Below are 22573 nucleotides of genomic sequence, written 5' to 3'. Positions count from 1 at the left end.
GGTGTAACTTTCCTTTAACTTTGCTGCCCTTCTGTGGTCTCCTTCACATCCTGGCTATGACTCAGAAGGGGTGAAGACAAGCCAGCTATTTCCTGGCCTTGGTGCCTCACACGTGACCCCTTTGTCTTTGATAGCGTTGGGCTTACACTGCTCTATGGAGCTGAGGAATGCTAGCATCATACAAACTGTAGCCTCTGGACTGTGTTGGAACAGTTGGTCCAAATGGAGCAATTGAAATAAAAAGGAATTCAAAAAGGAAAAGGAGTATAATTTAAAATCACAAAGCAAGGCTGATTTACTCCCTTCGATTTTTATGCTTTACTATTAAATGAATGCTTTAAGAAATTGCTGTTAAAATAACATGTTGTAGCATATTGGTATAGGAAGCGAGGAGTGCATTATTGCAAGATGGTGCTTGTGAGGGGAATAGCTTTTCACATACAGTGTGTGAACAGAAATCTAATTCAAAAACACGATTTGAAGAAATACTTAGAAAATAGGAGCAGGAGTAGGCCATTCGGCCCTTCGAGCCTGCTCCGCCATTCAGTATGATCATGGCTGATTTGTCCATCTCAATACCACATTCTTGTATTTGTACAATCAGAAACAGCTCAAAGAGCTTCACATATAATGAACTTTTGAAGTGCAGTCACTGTTATATCGGTAAATGTAACATAGCAAAATCCCACAAACAGCGACGAGATGACTAATCAGTTAATCTGTTTTTGGTGGTAAACTTAATTATAAGAGAAAGAAATATTGTTCCTCTCCAAATAGCACTGTGGGTAATTTAAAATCCACCAGACAAGGCCTCAGTTTAATATCTCATCTGAAAGACGGTACCTCCAACAGTGCAGCACTCCCTCAGTAAAAGACGACAGAAATTTAAATAAATAGCAAAGTCCTGCCACCTTCACACATTTGTGTTTGTGAACACCCTGGTCTCTCTGTTCTTGCGTCCCCGTTGAAATTGTACCTTTTTAGTTTATTTAAAGTTGTACCACTCGGGTATTAAAAGAAACCCTTTTGATCTCTCCAGGTGATTACTGGATAGACCCTAATCAGGGTTGCGCCAAGGATTCTTTCAAGGTTTTCTGTAACTTCACCGCTGGAGGAGAAACCTGCATCTTCCCTGACAAGAAAACTGAAGGAGTAAGTCAGCAAAGGGAATTACATGGTACAGCGAGATCACATTGGATCTTTTAATGGTGCACTGCACACAATTTAATATGAACCACAGTGTTTACAAGCTCCCATCATTCACTTACTCGCCCAGCTAATGCGAGTCAGGTCCTTTATTCTCTTTCCCCAGTTGTTCCTCGTCTTCGTGCCTTGATCATTTTCCACGCATTAGAAAATGAAATGCTCACATTTACGTGACACTTTATCTTGTCTCGAAGTGCTGTGCACAACAATTAATTTTTTCTTGACGTGCAGTCACTATTATACAGGCAACGGCATTCAGCCAGGTCTTTTAGGCGCATGCACACAAGGTTAGTGTCAGTGCAAAAACAGAGGGAGAATCCCTTGTCCACATCTGCTTCACACAGAGGATACGGTTCTAGTGTAAAAACACCCCGACTCTGCAGTTATATAGAATCACACAGAGTTTACAGCACAGAAACAGGCCATTCGGCCCAACTGATCCATGCAGGTGTTTATGCTCCTCACGAGCCTCCTCCCTCCCTACTTCATCTCACCCTATCGCCATATCCCGCTATTCCCTTCTCCCTCATGTGTTTATCTAGCTTCCCGTTAAATGTATCTATGCTATTCGCCTCAACCACTCCTTGTGGTAGCGAGTTCCACATTCTAACCACTCTCTGGGTAAAGAAATTTCTCCTGAATTCCCTATTGGATTTATTAGTGACTATCTTATATTTATGGCCGCTAGTTTTGGTCTCCCCCACAAGTGGAAACATCTTCTCTACGTCTACCCTATCCAACCCCTTTGTAATTTTGAAGACCTCTATCAGGTCACCCCTCAGCCTCAGTTGGGGGCATGCCTCCACAGATACTCCAGACATAAGGATACTTGGCATGAAAAATGGAAGAATTCCCACGGGTGGAATAGGAGTGTTCTCCCAAGAATTTGCACTGAGGCACAGTGATGGGGCAGATTAAAGGGGCTTTTCTCTGCCTCTATAACATACCTGCCTAAGAAGGCTTCTAGCCAACACTGAGTAGCAAAAGTTCAGAAGTGATTCTTTCTCAAGAACTGACATCCCTCTGCCCACCTTCAGCAGCTCTAACTTAATGTTGCTTTTATTTTTATAATTTGTCCTCGAGATGTGGGCAATGATAGCAAAGCTACGTTTATTGCTCCATCCCGAGTTGACCTGTGTCCGACTCGCTCTGCTGTGATATATCTTGTAAGGCTGCACTGAGATGATGCAGTGCTGTCTGGGTGTAATACTGTATCTTCACGTCCCTGCTTTCTGACTTTTCCAGGTTAAAGTTTCTTCTTGGCAAAGGGACAAACCGGGAACTTGGTACAGCAAATTCAAACGCGGCAAACAGGTAAAGATCTCCTGAACATTGCAATGTTTGTAATTAGAAGATTTGTAAATAGCACATATCCCTTTAAGGTCTCTTGTCGACTCTTGTGCTATATCCCTAGCATCACCGGGATTTTATGCCCTCGTACTGGCGGGCTCCCTCTTGGCAGCAGGAAACCCACCAGGTGCCCACAGTACATCGCAAATAAGCCTCAACCCAGGACAACAGGTGAGGGTTGGGGTGGATTTGGAGGGGCAAATGAAAGCCTTACCTCAGTGAGGAGAATCGCGGCGACTTGCCTTTAGAACCTCTTACAATTTAGTGGGACGTGCTATTAAGTATTTTGCAATTAAGTGGACAATATAGAACAAATTCTAAATCGGACGACGCGTGATACCCTCGATAGGCAACATGTGGTCAGAAGTCCATCCAAGTGTTAGATCTATCCCTTGGGCAAACCCATGTACCAACTGGAATTGGGATAACCACCTCCTGACTTACCTCCTGACTCCCCAAAGCCTTTCCACCATCGACAAGGCACAAGTCAGGAGTATGATGGAATACTCTCCACTTGCCTGGATGAGTGCAGCTCCAACAACACTCGAGAAGCTCGACACCATCCAGGACAAAGCAGCCCGCTTGATTGGCACCCCATCCACCACCCTAAACATTCACTCCCTTCACCACCGGCGCGCTGTGGCTGCAGTGTGTACCATCCACAGGATGCACTGCAGCAACTCGCCAAGGCTTCTTCAACAGCACCTCCCAAACCCGTGACCTCTACCACCTAGAAGGACAAGGGCAGCAGGCACATGGGAACAACACCATCTGCACGTTCCCCTCCAAGTCACACACCATCCCGACTTGGAAATATATCGCCATTCCTTCATCATCACTGGGTCAAAATCCTGGAACTCCCTTCCTAACAGCACTGTGGGAGAACCTTCACCACACGGACTGCAGCGGTTCAAGAAGGCGGCTCACCACCATCTTCTCAAGGGCAATTAGGGATGGGCAATAAATGCCGGCCTCGCCAGCGACTCCCACATCCCATGAACAAATTTAAAAAAAACTGCAACACATGGAGGAATTCATTGCGATGGAGGAATGTCTAGCTAATGATGTATTGCTGACTGAACAGCTAATGAATGCCTCTGGAAGCCATTGTAAATTGTAACAATTCTAGCCCAAGACTACATAGAATTTACAGCACAGAAACAGGCCATTCCACCTAACTGGTCCATGCCGGTGTTTATGCTCCACACGAGCCTCCTCCCACCCTACCTCATCTAACCCTATCCGGATATTCCTTTCTCCCGCATATACTTATCTAGCTTCCCCTTAACTATATATTGGCTGAATCCCTTTCCAGTCCTGCAATGGGCCTAGGTAGACAATGTCGCTTCACCATCTTGTTCGCGCACATTCCGCCATCAGTATTGACCTGTCTTTCTGTGTTCCTGCTCCCACAGCTTTTGTACGTCGATTCCGATAGCAATCCTGTCCACGTTGTCCAGATGACCTTCCTGCGCCTTCTGAGCGCCACAGCCCGTCAGAGGTTCGTTTACAACTGCCAGCAGTCCGTCGCCTGGTACGACTCCACCACCAGAAGCTACGGAAAGGCAGTGCGCTTCCTGGGAGCCAACGGCGAGGAGCTGTCGTACACCAAAACACCATACATCAGTGCCATCTACGATGGTTGCAAAGTAAGGAATTATTCTTGGGGTTGCAGGGTGTACGTGTGGAGCTGAAGAGCCTATAGTGCCCAGGAACAGCATTCCACACACACTGGGGTCTTGGGGCTCTTGATATCCCTTTATAGTGGAACCTCATTTATTGATGAATGGATAATAGAAGTTGGTGAACAATCCAAATTATGGTCTTACCCACATGGCACAGCAACATCCTGGGCATGCGAATGAAAATTATGACTTTGAATTTAATTTTCCTTGGGTTGTGAGGTTAATTTATATCAGACACAACGTGGGCAATTTTAACCGAACCCGCCCGTCGGGAAACTGACAGGATTGGGTGCAACGCTGGTTTTACTCCTCGCCTGATTTTACTCTCCATTGAAGTCAATATTGGGTGCAGCGTAAAACTGGCATTCCACCCGATTCCTTTGGATTCCCGCCCCGGAGAGTTAGGTTAAAATTACCTCCATTGACACTGGTATAGAATCATAGAAAGTTATGGCACATAAGGAGGCCATTCGGCCCATCGTGTCCGTGCCGGCCGAAAAAGAGCTATCCAGCTTTAATCCCACTTTCCAGCACTTGGTCCGTAGCCCTGTAGTTCACGGCACTTCAAGTGCACATCCACGAGTGAGCTGTGCAATTAGGCAGCTGCTCACACAAGGCTTTGCCTTGCAAAAGTTCTGGCAGATATTGAAGGCGGTAATTGGAGCCGTGATAATTAGAGGTTGGACAAAGGAGGCTCCACTCCAATTTTTGGGATTTTCGAATTTTCGGATACGGGGATTATCTCCACAAGGCTCCGAAGAAGAAAATTGCCTTTTATGTATTATCACTTGGTTTACTTTTATCAAGAAGTTGTAGGAGTTGAGAGTCATCGGATCTGAAGAGTTCTAGAGATGTCCATTTTATTTTCTGTGTAGTCATCAGGGGAAACGCACGAAAAGCACATTTCATGTTCTCCTCACATAAAGCAAACTGTTTCTGTAAAGTGGGCCACTGACCCGTGGAGGTACTCAAGGACAGGGTTGAAGCTTTTCTGCCCCAACCTTTAATCAACTTGATCGTTTAAAGACCTTGACGGTCCCTGGAAAGTCTTCAGCCTTATGAGACCAGCATGTCAAAAACAGGAGTGATCTTATAATTGGATTCATCGCGCTTGCTATTTGGAACCTATTGGCACTCAAAGAGCTGAATGATGTAATAAGAATGGAAGTTAGACCAGTGGTACTGAAGAATATTAAAGGCAAGTGTATTAGCAAAAGAAGAGAGGCAGTCTGAGGAGATCATTGAAGGGATTATTTGACACGAGTAAATTCATCACACTTACCAGTGGGGTTAACTGGTAGTAAAGAAATACTTGCTCTCGAGGCAGTACAAAGAAGGTTCACTCGGTTAATCCCGGGGATGAGGGGGTGGACATATGAGGAGAGGTTGAGTAGATTGGGACTCTACTCATTGGAGTTCAGAAGAATGCGAGGCGATCTTATTGAAACATACAAGATTGTGAAGGGGCTTGATCGGGTGGATGCGGTAAGGATGTTCCCAAGGATGGGTGAAACTAGAACTAGGGGGCATAATCTTAGAATAAGGGGCTGCTCTTTCAAAACTGAGATGAGGAGAAACTTCTTCACTCAGAGGGTGGTAGGTCTGTGGAATTTGCTGCCCCAGGAAGCTGTGGAAGCTACATCATTAAATAAATTTAAAACAGAAATAGACAGTTTCCTAGAAATAAAGGGAATTAGGGGTTACGGGGAGCGGGCAGGAAATTGGACATGAATTTAAATTTGAGGTTAGGATCAGATCAGCCATGATCTTATTGAATGGCGGAGCAGGCTCGAGGGGCCGATTGGCCTACTACTGCTCCTATTTCTTATGTTCTTATAACCGACTCTGTTTGGAGCATTCAGAAGGAAGCATTGTTAATGTAGAAGAGATTCTCGGGATGCAGGCTTGGCCCTGAGAAAGGAGGTAAATAAAATTGAGTCCAGGACCAAAAAGTAGTACGTTTGACAGTAATGGGCCGATTAGCCCCTTATCCATCTCACACTCCTGTGTCCAAAGTAGGACTGTGCAGGCCCACTCAGCAAGGAAAGGTGTGTGTTACTTTGCTGGGGGAGAAAAGAATATGAGAGACTAGCTGCACTAATGGATATTTAGTTTGATTTGAATCCTTTTATGTTTCTTTTCCCTTTCACTTCCAGCTAAGAAAAGGTTCCGACAGGACAGTGCTCGAGATTGACTCACCAAGAGTTGTTGACTTACCTATCAAAGACATTGCCGTAACTGATTTCGGCGAGCACCAGCAGAAGTTTGGGTTTGAGATCGGCCCGGTCTGTTTCAACAGCTAAACCTCGGAAAAAAGAACTCCGTGACCAACTATTCTCTCTCTTTTTTTATTGCAAAATGCACATTCCTTTTGTCTTTCATTTTGTCTCTATTAATCATGCTGCAAATGGGTTTTTTTTTATTGTGCGTGGATAACAATAAATAATTGCTGCCCTTGTAGGGCTGAAGTCTTCTGACCTTTGAAGAGGCCGGGTCAGTGGTGGATGTGTCAGGGCCTTGCCAAATTCCGCGATTGTTCTACTGCGAAGGTTTGTAGCTAGAGAGTCGTCTTCTGGTATCTCTTAATATCTGTAAAGGGCTCGTACACCAAACATTCTCCCATCACAAAGTGTCCTTCTGCTAGTAAGACCCAACTGTTGACCTGATTCTTTAATCTCTTAACACATGGACGTTTTTAATTGAAGTGTTAAGCCAGGAGATGACGTCGGGATTTAAAGCCCGTTTCTTGACCCTCTGATAGGCTCACGTGCTTGGTGACTGCTGCCTTGATATTGAAAATGGGGAAAGCAAAATATAACACAATATATTTTTGCACAGGCTCCACCCCAGAGTTTACAGTTGCTCGCATCTTGTGAGGCATTGAGGAACGCTTATTTAAAGCCTTGGTAGATTGGCCCGAGTCAGTTACTTAAAAAAAAGAAAAGTGAAACTATTTTTTGAATTTTTACTCCCCACCTCAACCATTCTGGGTCTACAGTACAATAATTAGCATCATTCCCACATGTAGCAGTGTATTGGAAGTGCCTGACTGGGAGCATGAGATTCAGGCCTAATACACAATATTCACGGACATCATTAATACTTCAGATGCTGTTGGGCCTGTTTTGTCTGTAGAGGACTGGTGGCTTCCCATTCCCATTAAAGATCTGTTGCACCTTAACACATCCCTTCAAGGAAATGTGAAGCAGGAGCGGGTACTTGTGCTCGGGGTGAGGCGGGGTAGAATTTTCAAATCCCGTCTGGCCTGTCAGTCCAGGTCGACCGCATTTGGAATTTTCCCACGTTTGCTCCATTCTGATACATTTTAGGACTTTGGGCCCCGCCGCTGGCCATCCCAGCCAATTGCAGCTCCAGGTGTTGCCAACAGCAACACCCCCGTTTGCTGATGAAGCTGTCACATTTCAACAAAAATGGGCTCATTCCGTAGAATATTCCCTTTGTTTCACTGCAGATCGAGACTCATCGCACTTTGTGAGTTGCAACGTTCAGCTGACTGTTTTGCAGAATGGAATTACAGTAGCCCATTTGCTGTTAGTGGTTGGTGCCATTTTACAAATAGAACAAAGCCTCCATTAGAGTAAAAGGAAAAATAATTGGCAACGGAACCAGATGGGAGATGAGGAGAATTTTTTTTATGCAGCGATTTGTTACGTCATTGTTTTTGGCCTGCCTCGTGTTTGGACAATCATAGCCCATGCGGATCGACCCAACAGCACACATTCGCCCAGCATTGGCAGAAGATCGACCATTTCACTCGGGTATCTTGGCCGCAGGGGACCTTTATCGAATGAGTTTGGGCGTTCGCAACCCAGTTGCTAGTGGCAAATAGCGCACACAGAAACCAGCCTGCACTCAGTACTGATTGGCACTCGAGAAAGATCAGAGGGTGGCTGATACGGGAAATGGGAAAAGGTTGCACAGGCGTCCTCGGAGGTTGGAGCTGTGACACGTCGTTTGTGGGGGGGGGGGAAGGGCAAGTTTTCCGATTTTTGCCCAGTGAACGGGCAGCAATTGTTGGGAGCAGAGTAGAGGGAACGTTATTCTGTATCTAACCCCTCCTATACCTGCCCTGGCAATGCTGGATGTTGAGATTGGGTGCCTGAAATGGAACGCATTCGATCCTCCAGCTCAAACACCCCTCACCTTGAGGAGCGCAAAAATAATCGTCAGTGTGTAGCCTATAAACAGACCCAAGCAAATGACATTTTGATGTTCAAACAATTGATGGCCTTATTAAAGGGGCAAGTTTTACCTTTCCAGTGTAGCTCCTTGTCTCATAATCAGAGGAAACAGAAGTTTACAAATCTAATATATATTAAGGGAAAAATGGGGGTAAATCAATTTTTACGAAATTGCGACCGATCGTTTTAATTTTTGGGAAAAGCGAGTCAGCACGAACCAATTGTCTCGCTCTTCTCCGGTTCCTGTTAGTCTTACTGTGACAGAAATGACTTTTTCTCAAACCAAACTTGGAGCAGTTTTAAATGGTGCTAATCTCAATATACCAAAACTGTATTAAACTGTGTTGCTTGACTTTTTTTTTTGCAAAAATAATTTATGGAGTTGTTATTTTTTAGATGCTTCTTGAATTGACTGTTGGCATAATTTATTTCAGTTCAAGGTGCCTTTGTGTATATAAATTTTTTTTTAGAAAAAGAAAAAAAATGGATTAGATCTACTACGCCTCAGGCAGGAGCTAGAAATTCACATTTAATATTAAAGGTCAGTAGCCTCAGGCTACCAAAATATTGGGCCCTTGGAAGCATTTATAGTCGGCCTTGTTGACTACTTTTTCTGAGTTGCCCCAAAAAGAGAGCTTCCTTGATGGCTCCCTAGTTAAGCTCGCTGCTTCATGTGGTACTGAGGTACAGGGCTCATTTGCGTTCAGCTGAGGTGCCAATTAAAGTCCTCTCCTTGATCTCGGCGACCCCAAGCTAGGGAGAGGAAGTTCAGCCAGGGTGTCCTCTTCCCGATCATCACCATCCAGTGACTTCCGCTGAGATGCGCGTGCCTGTGCGGGAGCTGGATGACGTCAGGATCAGGGCCGAACACCCTTGTTGACGCTCACAAATGGAGCCTGGCAACTTGGGTGAGGGCCTCTGCCATCTTGTGGAACCATATGCCAGCAAGAGTTTGCCATCTTGGAGGGGACAATAAGAAATCCCATGAGTGACACCAAGTGCCTGGTTGTAACGCTTGGTTTTTAAAAAGCAACATATTAAAAATGATGTAACATGGCTGGACAGTAACCATTGGAGCAAACTGTTCCCCGTCGTGCCAATGAACCTCAGGACCCCACTCGTTTAAATATGCTAAAACTGATGTCATGTTGTAACCATGGTTAGGCTGGGAAGGAGTGGGGAGAAGGGGGAACACTCACAACTACATAACTTTGTCACTTCCAGACTCGAGTATTCCACTGCTGTCCCAGCCAAACTTCCAACTTCCTAAACTTAAGCTTGTCCAAAGTTCTCCCACCCCTGCCCTCGCTGACTTACATTGGCTCCCGCTCCCGCAAGGCCTGAAAATTAAAAAATTCACACCCTTGTGTTTAAATCCCTCTATGGCATCGCCCCTCCCTATCTCTGTAACCACCTCCAGCCCTACGACCACCCCCCGAACTTCCATTCCTCTGACTCTGGCCTCTTGTGCATCCACCTCTCCCTTTACCCCACCGTTGGAGACCGTCCCTTCAGCCACCTAGGCCCCACGCTCTGGCATTCCCTCCCTAAACCTCTCCACCTTTAAGAAACCTCCTTAAAACCCACCTCTTTGACCTAGCATCCCCTCCTAATGTCTCCTCCATTGGCCTGACATTTAGCCTTCCCTTACATCTCTGTGAAGCGCCTTGGGACGTTTATTTTTCCACATTAAAGGCACGATTGGAATGCAAGTTGTTGTACAGACTTGAGTTTTTAAATTGTGGGGCTACTGATCTTTACGATTCAATAACCTCGATTAAAGGGAATTTCTACCTCTTCTAAATGCTACTGTATATGTACTGCCACTATATCCTATACCACTGTGTCACATGCTGCAATCTGAAATACACATACTGTATTGTGCCTAATCCACATGCTTTGGGTATTATATTGGGGGGGGGGACATAAATAGGAACGCCTCTGGATATTTTTCATACTGTCTAATTTATAGTTAGCTCACTATAGGGTGTCACCATATTTTTTCTGTATCAATAAACCCAAGAGGATTCATATATCATAGGCATCCACATAGACTCTCCTATTGCAACCTTTTCAAGGGCCAAACAAAAATAAAAAAACAGATTAATTTGCTGTACATGCACTGGAACTAGGAATGCACAGGCATTACAGGGGGGTCTGATTTAAAGGGAGTACGTACGTCAGTAATTTGAGGTATGCAACTAAAATTAAGGGGGGTGAACAGATGTCATGCCTGCTGGCTAGAGAGGAACGTGATGAAGTATTATTCAATATTGTAGGTCCAGCGCGAAGCCAGAAAGGCCCGTGCTGTGTTAACTGATCTTGGTTGGAGCAGCAGAAGATGCTACAATTGACCTCAGTGGTAATGGGGTGGGGGGAGGAGGGAGGCAAATGACATCAGCAGGCTCCCGTTCCTGATAGCTAACCAGCGACTCTTGTTGGAATATGCGTGTGTGGTGTGTGAAGGGTAAGACTAAGTTCAGGCTCTGTGGTGATGCCCTCTGCAGGCGAATAGCCCGCCGCCACTCTTAAAGCTCACATGGGAGGGCACCGGAGAGTGACCCCAGCCCCTATGGAACCAGACCCCTTTCAAGAGTCGGCAACTTCCACGAGTGAAAGAAAGAAAAAAAAACTTTAAAATTTGCTGATGTAAAATTTGTGGCTCCATTTTTAAGAATTTATTTTAATATTACCAATTTCCAGTAAATGTCATTCACCGCTGCCTACCCCGATCTTTACATTCTTCCCTGCAATGACCTGGTGCTATATTCGTGTGGTGCTTTCTTTGATTGGCCCGCTGTATTATGACCATGTGATAATATGTTTGTACATTGAAACTTCAAGCACTGAATAAATACAGGTTTTGTTATGAGGTCTGTAGCATATTAATGCAGTAAAAATTGATATTCAGGAAAAAATATGTAAATTTAGTTACAAAATTAAAAAAAAATGCAACTGACTTTGTCTCAGAATCTGCTTTTTTTTTTCTCTCTTCCTCCACCCTCCGTACCTGAAGGATCTCCCTCCCGCTCCTGTACAGGGTTTACAGTCACACACAACATGCCATTACCTCACACGTGGTTATGTGTGTCGGCATCGAGGACAGGTACAGCACGGAGAGAAAGGTTATGCTGATATAGGGTGAGATGAAGAGGGGAGGGAGGAGGCTCGTGTGGAGCATAAACACCAGCACGGACCAGTTCGGTCTGTTTCTGTGCTGTAGGTTCGATGTGATTTGCTTGAATCAACTTGGCCGACCTGCTGCTTCATCTCGAAAGCTTCAAGCTACATTTCCACGAGTTGATCTGTCAATGAACAGCTTCTACCAGTGAATGCCTCAAATGTCAGTGGAAACGAGATGGTCCGGCAACCCCTCGATTTTAAAATTCTCATCCTTGTTTTCAAATCCCTCCGTGGCCTCGCCCCTCCCTGGCTCTGTAACCTCCTCCAGCCCGACAACCCTCCGAGATCTCTGCGCTCCTCCAATTCTGGCCTCTTGCACATCCCTGATTTTCTTCACTCCACCATTGGCGGCCGTGCCTTCAGCTGCCTGGGCCCTAAGCTCTGGAATTCCCTCCCTAAACCTCTCCGCCTCTCTCTCTCCTCCTTTGAGACGCTCCTTAAAACCTACCTCTTTGACCAAACTTTTGGTCACCTGTCCTATAACGCCTTATGTGGCTCGGTGTCAAATTTTGTTTGATAATCGCTCTTGTGAAGGGTCTTGGGACGTTTTACTGTATTAAAGGCGCTATATAAATGCAGGTTATAATTGTTGGAGTTAGTCCACCAATCCAAAACTATGGCCAAATACAAGTTTGACAGCAAACCCTACTGGCTGGCAAAGAAGTCAAATTTAACATTTGCTTCTTGGACTATCTACGTTTCCCTGCAGCAGGAATCTCATTTATCAGGTTTAACCACAGCACTACATAGAGGGAGAGAATCTGTCCTCTAAGGGCATATTCTGCAAACTCTTGACCGTTTTTCTGCAAAGACGATATATGCTGACTTGTAGGGGGAATAAGAAACCTCTCACGGGTTGATGTGTGCGAACGTCATGCTTTGTTAACATGATTCAATGAGATTGGCTCTATAGTATTTAAGAAATACAGCCCCCGCTGGACCAATGAAGAAGCTAATGATTTCACTTTAAATATGTTACAGAGAAAGATTACTGTAGAGCATTAGGGCCCCAGAGATAAACCTCTATTTTTGCCTATATAATTCTACGTCTCCCTCACTCTCACGTTTTATGGCTCTTTCTGTCTGTCTCTGCCTTGCTGTCTCTATTTCCTTGGTTGCAGTGGAGTTGCTGGGTTAACACCACTATCATTTGACCAGCGCTATGAGTCAAGACTTTTCCTGTCTGTCATTGTCCGTATGTTCATAAATCTTCAGACGATCTGGAGCCAGGCTGTGCAAGTTGCCATGGCGATCTGTTCTTTCTCTGTGTGTTTGGTAACGAGGCGTAATTTAGCATTCATTTTTTTGTTTCGTGCCTGTTTGGTGCCGATTTTGTTCCTCGAAATAAATTTTGTTTATCATATTGTGTTTTTACTACATATTGTCGAATGGGCAGAATATGCGAACAGAACAATTGTCCGTAGTTTAAAATATAAATAATGTTATAATTTACTTTAACTTCTTTGGTTTGGGGGGGTAATTTTGACTTTGGGCAATAGTGTAAAACGGGCGATATTGATTCAGCCGCTCATTAGACATCTCTCCCGATTTTAATTTCCTTTGTGGAGATTATCCCCATTGTCCCTTCATTGCCCGGATAATAAAAAGTGCTACTTCCAAGCGTATATTTTATTTTGAATGGCTTATATGTAGAGGTGCATCTACCATGTCATTGCTTTCAAAATGATAGGAACCGATGGGGTTGGATGAAAAAGGTTGGGAGGAGGCTCATGTGGAGCTAGACCTGTTGGGCCGAATGGCCGGTTTCTGTGCCGTACGTTCTATGTAATTCCGAGAATTGACTCTTAGCCGTGTCCTACTGTTGGTGGCCGATGGGCAGTGAGGTCATTCGTGCCTGGATTTGCTGTGGTGTCATGGCAACCGTGTCTCTTTTTAGAGCGGGAAACCACGATCGAGATTTGGTCAGGCGGTGGAGAGCTGTTATGGTGACCAGATCTCAGTTTGTTGAAGAATATGATCAGTTGTTTTGTGTAGTACGGGATTAGCGAATTGGGAAAAAAAAGTTTTGGTAGAATGTGATAGTCCATAAAATGACCAGTCATAGAAAGCAGGGAAAGTTAGCTGTAAAGTAAAAAAAAAGTACAGGAACTGGACCAATCAGAAAAAAGATAATAGCAGACATTACACGCGGGCAAAAAAAAAATTCTATTACAATAGATAATGTGTTTTTATTTTTCGTTTCACTAAATAATATAGTGATAAGGTTAATTAGATTTTTCTGTATGTTGTTCAAGTCCCCACTACCTGGATTTGAACCCGTAATCTAGGCTGACACTTTCTTGCATTGCTGAGGGAGTGCTGCATTGTCAGAGGTACAACATTAAACCGAAGCCCCCGTCTGCCTCGTCAGCAATATATCTGTGTCCCACAGCACTATTCAAAGAAGAGCAGGGGGGTTCTCCTGGGGTCCTGGCCAATATTCATCCCTCCACTAACATCACTAAAGCAGATTAACTGCGCACAAATTGGCTGCTGTGTTTCCTACGTTACAACAGTGACTACACTTCAAAAGTACTTCATTGGCTTTAAAGCGCTTTGGGACATCCTAAGGTCATGAAAGGCGATATATAAATAATGCAAGTTCTTTCTTCTTTCATCAAACCTGATTACCCAGAACAAAGCTTCGATTTTATAGAAGCTTTACAAGACTGACAGTTCCTAAACCTTAAAACAGGCCTGTCATAAGGTGATGTTCAGTAACCTTGCCGCTCGGCTCTATTACAATTAAAGCTACTTTCCCCGTCTCGTTCCTCCGCATCTCAAGGAGACTTTAATCGTGCTGGTGGGATGTATTCTCACCATGAGTCCCCCTGTCAAACAACCAAAGTTGTTTAGGAAATATCAAAGTCCCTCTTTGATATTTCCTAATCGTACAAGCAAGTCTGTTTGGAAATATTCGTAACAGGAAGACACCAAATTACATGCTTGGGGCAGCATGAAATTGTTTGAAGGAGTCATATTACGGTGACCCCACCATCATCCACAATCTATAATTGTTAAGGAACAATTCCAGGATGATTCATTTTACTGATTGCTACAGTCTATCTGATAGTTTCACAGCCAAGCTGTTTGTCCCAGCAATCTACCTCATCAATATCGGTCCACGCAAAACCCGCCTCATTATAATCCTCTCTCGCTTCGAACGTGTTTGCAGTTTCGTCTCAATTTCCTAATTTTATCCCCTCCTCTCCTGATTCTTGTCGCAGCAGCAACACCAGGTACCGCTCTCCATGTGTTCGCCAAGACAGTGAGTGTTGGAAGATTATTACTACCTCCGAGGCATCTGTACGCACGCACTGTCCATCGGGGTCGCTGAGTGACCATCGGGGGTCGCTGAGGGACCATCGGGGTCGCTGAGGGACCATCGGGGGTCGCTGAGTGACCATCGGGGGTCGCTGAGTGACCATCGGGGGTCGCTGAGTGACCATCGGGGTCGCTGAGTGACCATCGGGGTCGCTGAGTGACAATCAGGAACGTGCACCCTGGCTGATTTTTTTTTCTCCTCCCTATCCTGCGGGTGTTAAAGGCCGACAGCAGCACCTTAACTGCTGCCTTACTGTCAGCTAACCCAGCAAAAACCCATTGGACCTTCCAATCTCCAGATCATTACTATATATTAAAAAGAGCAGTGGTCCTAATACCGACCCCCCGGGGGGACACCACTGTATAATTCCCACCAATCTGAAAAACAACCGTTCACCACTACTCTCTGCTTTCTGTCTCTTAGCCAATTTTGTATCCCACTGTCACTGCCCCTTTAATCCCATGGGCTTCAATTTTGCTAGCGAGTCTATTATGTGGCACTTTATCAAACACCTTTTGAAAGTCCATAAACACAACATCACTCGCACTACCCTCATCAACCCTCACCGTTATTTAATCGAACAACTCAATCAAGTTTGTCAGACATAATTTGCCTTTAAAAATCCGTGTTGGTTCTCATTAATTAACCCATGTTTTTCCAAGTGAAAATTAATTTTGTCCTGGATTATCGTCTCTACAAGTTTCCCCACCACTGGCGTTAGGCTGACTGGCCTGTAGTTACCAGGTTTATCCCTCTCCTCTTTTTTGAACAGGGGTCTAATATTTGCAATCCTCCAGTCCTCTGGCACTGCTCCCATATCTAAGGAGGATTGGAAGATTGTGGCCAGAGCCTCCGCTATCTCCACCCTTATTTCCCTCAGCAACCGAGGATGAATCCCATCCGGACCGGGTGACTTTTCTACTTTGAGCGCTGACAGCCTTTTAAGTATATTAAAGCATAAATATATTTCACACGGAGCCATTGAAGAGAACACACGGGAACAAAGCTCCATTTAAAAAGAAACATTATTTCTTAAATAGATATTGTTTGCAGGGACGGTGGGCATTTGCATTATTTGCTGTTGCTTCTCGATGAAGAGCCTGATTATTGTGTGCTACGTCAACTTAATAAGATGAATTATTTCATTCAGCAGTCACCAGAGTTGTCTCACTTCAGGAACAATATAAATGATTCACTGCAGCAAATTTATGCCTGGCATATAATACCAGCATCTGTCTTGCCATAGAACCCTGCCAGTATCCATCTGGAGTGGGCCAATTGGGGATCACGCTGATTCTTACAAAGCCCAGACTCAAAACAACAATCTGTGCAAAACAATTGACATCAGTCTGTGGCCTGAAGCAATTTCACTCCAATTATTAATAATTGCAACAATTATTAATAATTTACAAGCCTTCTGATACATTGCCCAACAGGGTAAAAGTTATCACATTACTGTACCCACTTTTGGTGGGTTGTTGATAATCTGCCTTTGGTTTCCCCCCACCTCCACCTGTCTGAGTTTTAAGTGGGCTGTCCAGAAATCTCAAACAGTAAACTGTGTTAATTGTATCCATCTGATTTAACACCCCCGGGTGTCGCTATCATTCACCTCGATATTAAGCAGGTTGAGCACAAGCTGGTTCTTTGGGAAGCTGAGGTCCATATACGGGAGTGGCCAGTAAATGCTGAATCCAAGAAGGTATCTGGCATAAAACCACATTAAAGTGACAAGGGAATTTGAAGAAAGACCCGTGGATAACGTAAAGGGAAATTGCAAAGAATTTTGTAAACATATAAAAGAAAGATTGGAAATGGAAAAGGAAATTTCCTCATGGAGAATGAAGGTGAAGGTATTAATTAAGTCCTGGCTCGGTTTTCACAGAAGAGTGTGATACTGGGAATGAAAGGGTACAGTGCATAATAACTCTTAAATATGCCTCAAACTTTCAACTTTCAAAGTGAGACTCCAGCCATATTACGTTTGTGGAAAGGGTACTTGTTACCTTTTCTAAATAAACCAATAAGGAGACCCTGGGTTGCCCCAGGTTCATCAAGCAAAAGAAATGCCCCTTTTTGAGAGGGGCACAACTAATAAGGAACTAAATCATAAAAAAAAACAAAGGAAACTTATAAACTTAAATAATAATGTTGTAGTTTTCAGTATACAGTCCAGTCCCTGCGTGCCCACTGGTTGCGGAAGGCCTCAAGTTTAGCGGTGGACACCCCATTGCTCCTTCTCCAGGGCCATCCAGGTACGGATAAGACCGCAGATCAGAGGCAGGCAGGCAGACAGAGCGACCCCCTCCCCTCCCCACCCCACTGGCCGCGTCCAATCTGGGCCTGTAGATGCTCACCTTGGCCAGGCCCAGGAGCAGAGCACTTGTTGCAGTTATCTGTGCTGTGTGTGCCCAGTGTTTCTTTATATTTGCCAATACAGAGAACTTGTCCAAGCCTGCAGAGGGACCACTAATTAAATTGAACAAATTGCAGCTTTTCGTGCACCCAGCCACATTAGCAATTCTGTTCTGTTGGATCCAATTGGATTGGGGGTTATTTTATTTGAGCATTGCTTATAGTACAGAGGATTGACATGTTGGGTTTCTCAGAGGCTGAAGCCTGTATTTTGGCTGCTTTATAGTCTGAAAATTATACAGGTCGACCAACTGGGCCTCATGTAGGATCAGGGAGTCCTGTCTGGTGCCGATGGGGACTGTGCTGATCAATCTCAGCACCCCTCTTAGTTTGCCATAAGAAGTAATGTGGACGTAGCTAAAGCTGGTGTTCCTTGGATGTGTAGGGATGTAAAGAGGGATGATACATTTTCCTTCGAGGATCACTCTGCTTGTTTCCGGTGTCAAAAACTGAGAAATAAGAGGCAGACAGGCGTATTAACACAACCGGAAAAAGAGGCGGGGGAGGGAATATATAGAAATATTGAAAAAAACAGACAACCCAGAGAGGAATCATCAATGGAATGATATAATGGATCATTATCTCAGTCAATTAATGGACAAAAACAGTGATATTAGAGTCAAAGGGTGTGTAACTAGCTGAGGGAAGGCTTGCGGATATGGGAGAGGTGCATTAAAGAGTGAAATTAAAAGAGGTTTGAATATAAGGATACAATTAAAGTCTGGCATTATTGAAATCACAATCAAACAAGCAACTGCCCAGTTCCCTGGCAGACCCACAATGCATTTATTCTACCTACCACCTTATGTCGAGGAATTTGGGAAGCAATCATTTAGCTTTGACTTCCCAAAGCTGCTTCAGGTGCTTAATTGACTTCTAATTGCAGTTCAGAGGTGATTTAGAGGATTGAGTGCTGCTTCTGGCTGGGATGGGAGGGCATTCCCACAGTCTGAACATATTGTGTGTAAAGCAGGAGGAAATCCTAACTAATCCAAAGTTTCCCCATGAATGGGGAGCACCAACATCCATTTCACCATCTCTCCAGACTGTAGTGTTTGCTTGCGTCCCTTAAGTGCCCAAAGAGTTCTTCCAACAGGTCCTTTTCTAACTTCCATTGCCATGGTTACGATGACAACTCAAAGGCTCCTAAGTTCCCTCGTCACATCGTTCAAGCCAACCCATCCCTTGTCTCTTTGCATCAAGAAGCTACAAAGAGAAGCAGTGGATCAAAAAGAGTTTATCTCACCAATGCCAGGTGAGTTATTTCTGTTATCTCAGTTTGGTGTCGTTGGATCCTAAGGCTTCAGCAAGGGTTTGTGTTCTCTTTGTGCTTCTTCATGCCTTTCATCCTTTAAATCCTTTTTCAATAAGGAAAACAGAGTAATTACGTCCTCTATCCCTCCCCTTGCTCTCCATGGTGCAGACTGTTCCCAGCTGTCCTGTTTCCAGGCTTCTGCCCAAGCTGTTTCTGAGCTAGGTGTTGGGAGGAAATTTGTCACTTTCCCTGTGGTGAATTGCCTGGCTGCTCAGTGCTACTACCATATATGTGAACGCTTGGGATTTTTAATCACCATTTTCCCTCAGAAATGTTGTGAACAGATGATATATGTCTTAGTTGGCATAGCCCAGGTCTAATAATGACCCTATTGATCAGTAACACTTTGTGATAGATTGGCATATTATTCTCACTACATCTCCTGCCTGTATCACAGAAAATATCAGACTTTGGACCTGACTGGAACAGGCTAAAACTACTAATCAAATTTATTTATACCTAAACAATTTACAGAAGTGGCAATTTTATGGGCAAATGATAGACATCACAATAAAAGATACAGAAACAAACCATAGGGGATTAATTTAGGTCTTTCTAGCTTGAGATTTCCACCAGGTAAAAATAAACAGTTTAGCAAAATTTCTTCTGGTTATTCTTAGTTTCTTGGAATAGGTTGATATAGTTGGACCTTCTGCTGCTCTTTGTTAAAAAGAACCCTGTCTCCAGATGGATGCTTCTGGTAGAGTTGTTAAAGGTAAATACATGAGCCCTAACTGCATAGTTCTATGTATTGCGATGGATATCCAGCACTAGGCCTAAACTGACAAATTCTAAAGCATTCTTAAGTTTCTGGCCTTCATTCCTTTGAAGACAAGGCAGCCAATTAATTGTGACCAAGAGAACATTAACACAGAATTTAATACTAATGAATCACAATATCATGAGGGAAAACTCAATTGAAAAGCCAATGAAAAGATAAACATGATATCAAGTATAGATGTTCAAAATTCTGAAGGGTTTTAATAAGATAAATATGGGGAAAAAAATTATTTCCACTGGTTGGTAAAATTAGAGAGCATAAATTTTAAGATGACCAAAATAATGAAGGGAGAGATTAGGAGACATTTTTTGAAGCAGAGAGTTGTTTAGACCTGCTAGAAACAGATGGAAGGAGAATCTATAATAGCTCTTAAAAGGGAAGTGGACATACACTTAAAAAAATTACAAGGGGTCAGGGGAATGTAATAAGTGAATAGCTCTTTCGGAGAGCTGACACAGCTGTGATGGGCTGACTGGCCCCTTTCTTTACTGTGAGGTTCTGCCCTTTGCCTGGACTCTTGACCATATCCATATTTCCTGGCTGCTTTTATGTGTTTTATTGACATAAAACTACACTAAAGACACCTTTATGTCCCGGCATCAAACCATTCACTAAAGTCCTATAAACGATTTCTGAATGAGAGGTAATAATACGGCAACATTTGGTAATGTTTAATTCGGCATTCTTATGTTCCTGAAGGATCTCATTCACAAGAAGAACGACACCTAACCTTACCTTTTGGAGAAATGTCTGCTGAATGTTGCTGGTGAATTTTTTCTTACGTTAAAAATAAATCGCTACACATTTTCTAATTTGTGGCAGGGTGGGTGATCGACAACTGGTCATGTGAAAGATTACAGGGACGTGTAAATGTGGGACCCTGAGTCAGAGCGAGGGACGCAGGCATTCGATGGTGAATAAGGGTAAGGCATAAGATCAGTACAATTTCTGGAGTTTTGCTTGATTTATCTTTTGGAGGGTGGAGGGAGGACAGAAAGGAATGTTGCTGAGCCTTTGTTCAGGAGAACCCATGATAAAACAGATTGTTCAAAATCTGTAGCAGGAATGTTTCTTTTGGGCTGAGTAGCCTATTCTCAATCTGTGTTTTATGATGTTCTTTTGTGTCTCTCAGAATGCTTAATAAATGATAGGCATGGATGGCCTGACCGACCATTTTTAGTTTGGATGGTGATAGTGAAGGGTTTAAAAATCGATTTTTGTGCACCATCAGAGAAGAGCAGAGTGATCCAATCATTAACCAACAACTCACTCTTAAACAGTCACAAAATGGCCGGATCCAGCTTGAGGCAGAGGGAGGAAGATCTAGAAAGTTGTTTTGCAGGATTTTGGCATTTAATGTCTCATCTGAAGGGCAAGACCACCCGACAATATAGCACTGAAGTAACTCTGGTTGGATTACATGCTCAAGTCTTGAAGTGAGGCTCTAGCTCCCAACTTTGAGATACCAGAACTGAGGGGTTATCAGGAAAGACTGAACAGGCTGGGGTTCTGGTCTCTAGAAAAGAGAAGGCTGAGGGGTGACCTAATGGAAGTCTTTAAAATGAAGAAAGGGTTTGATAGGGTAAATGTAGAGAAGATGTTTCCACTTATTTGGGAGTCCATAACTAGTGGACATAATTATAAGATAGTCACTAATCAATCCAATAAGGAATTCAGGGGAAACTTCTTTACCCAGAGAGTGGTTAGAATGTGGAGCTCACTACCACATGGAGTAGTTGAGGTGGATACCATAGATGTATTTAAGGGGAAGCTAGATAAACACAAGAAGGAGAAAGGTATGCTGATAGGGTTAGATGAAGTGGGGTGGGAGGGGGCTCATGTGGAGCATAAACACCAGCATAGACCAGTTGGGCCGAATGGCCTGTTTCTGTGCTGTGCATTGAATGAGAAATTACGTAGAATCAGTTGAGCTAAACTGCCACTTGCAAAAGGGAAGCAAAAAAAAAACTGCCCATTTGTATCCAGAATTAAATGCTTCAAAAGCAAACCCTTTTTTTTGTTCCCAAAGTCCTTGCTCAGGGCTTTCCTTTCAGGACATGATATAGACTCACTTGAGGACAGAAAGGGTGGGGGCGGCTACGTTGAGGGTGGGGAACATGTTTTGTCCTCAGCTCACCTACTATTCCAGCATACATACAGTGGAATATGCAAATGAGGAGAAATCTTCAAACACGGAAATTTCACCTCATTAGTTTTAATGACAGAAATGTATTTGGAGGGCTGCAGAGCATGGATCTCTGGCAAATCAGATAGGAAGGGCTATTGCCTCTGTTACTAGCTCAAGCAACGGAAGCAGTTAACTGCAAGGGTCTTTGCAATATAGCAGGGTGAAATTTCTAACCGTCAGCAAACCGAGAGCGGGAAATTAGATGTCACATGTCCCTGTCTAGCCTGTACTGTAATCGTGTCTCTGTTGGCTTTTTATGCTCTTTGATCTCATTCCCACTCCTTTTGAGTGGGAGCCTAATTATGCATGTGTTCATCGTCCTAATGAAGGCTACAAGCAGGCCCTTTCAAACTTGCAGGGATGTCCTGCCCACTGGGACTTCAGCTCATTATAACCTGCCATTAAAGGGAAGCAGCTGGTTCGAGTCTCAGTCTAAAGAGGATGAAGGGAGAAGAATTGTGAAAGTGGTTGTTTTCAATTTTCAGGCATTTTTTTCTGGGTGTTGAAAATCTTTGTAATAACGAAAGAAGCAGCAGAATTATTGTTACCCATTGTCAGGTTTGGGGATTTTTTTTTTGCCTATTTGTCCTGGGTGGGATTTTGGTTTAATTGATTTTATGGTGTTTCTATCGGTTTACAAATGATTAACTCCCAGAGACGCACAATCCATCCAGGACGTTGATTAAGACAAATGGTTGGAATAACAGACAAAACAGCCAAAACGCTCTTGCATACCACACCAGTTTTGCGAAATGGGAAGGCATCAAATTCATCCTATAGCAGCTTGCACCATTTAATGAAAGAATGGTTTTCATTCAATATAGCCAGTGGCTAAACAATCAACATCATTGGGGGGTGGGAGTGTGGGGCTGCTGATGTTGCTCTCGCTGCAGTAAGGGCTTAAGGGAAGGCACTATGGTGAG

The 22573-nt window shown here is 43.9% G+C and overlaps 1 protein-coding gene and 1 long non-coding RNA gene across 4 annotated transcripts in view; one reads left to right on the top strand and one right to left on the bottom strand.

Annotated features, from left to right (window-relative positions):
* LOC137304419 (collagen alpha-1(XI) chain-like) overlaps positions 1–11402 on the top strand; it is a 226932-nt gene extending 215530 nt beyond the window's left edge. For both annotated transcript variants that reach the window (XM_067973011.1, XM_067973010.1), the window contains 4 exons: positions 1040–1152; positions 2452–2520; positions 3972–4205; positions 6398–11402. In XM_067973011.1, the coding sequence (XP_067829112.1) occupies positions 1040–1152; positions 2452–2520; positions 3972–4205; positions 6398–6544 (563 nt within the window). In that variant the 3' untranslated portion in view covers positions 6545–11402. The remainder of the gene's footprint in view (positions 1–1039; positions 1153–2451; positions 2521–3971; positions 4206–6397) is intronic.
* LOC137304421 (uncharacterized) overlaps positions 1–22573 on the bottom strand; it is a 101951-nt gene that overhangs the window by 15147 nt on the left and 64231 nt on the right. The gene's annotated exons all lie outside the window — the stretch shown is intronic.

Source organism: Heptranchias perlo, chromosome 37 (genome assembly GCF_035084215.1).
Source record: "Heptranchias perlo isolate sHepPer1 chromosome 37, sHepPer1.hap1, whole genome shotgun sequence".
NCBI classification, from domain to species: Eukaryota; Metazoa; Chordata; class Chondrichthyes; order Hexanchiformes; family Hexanchidae; genus Heptranchias; species Heptranchias perlo.
The sequence above is the reverse complement of the archived record's forward strand: the minus strand, read 5'-3'. Positions and strand labels throughout refer to the sequence as shown.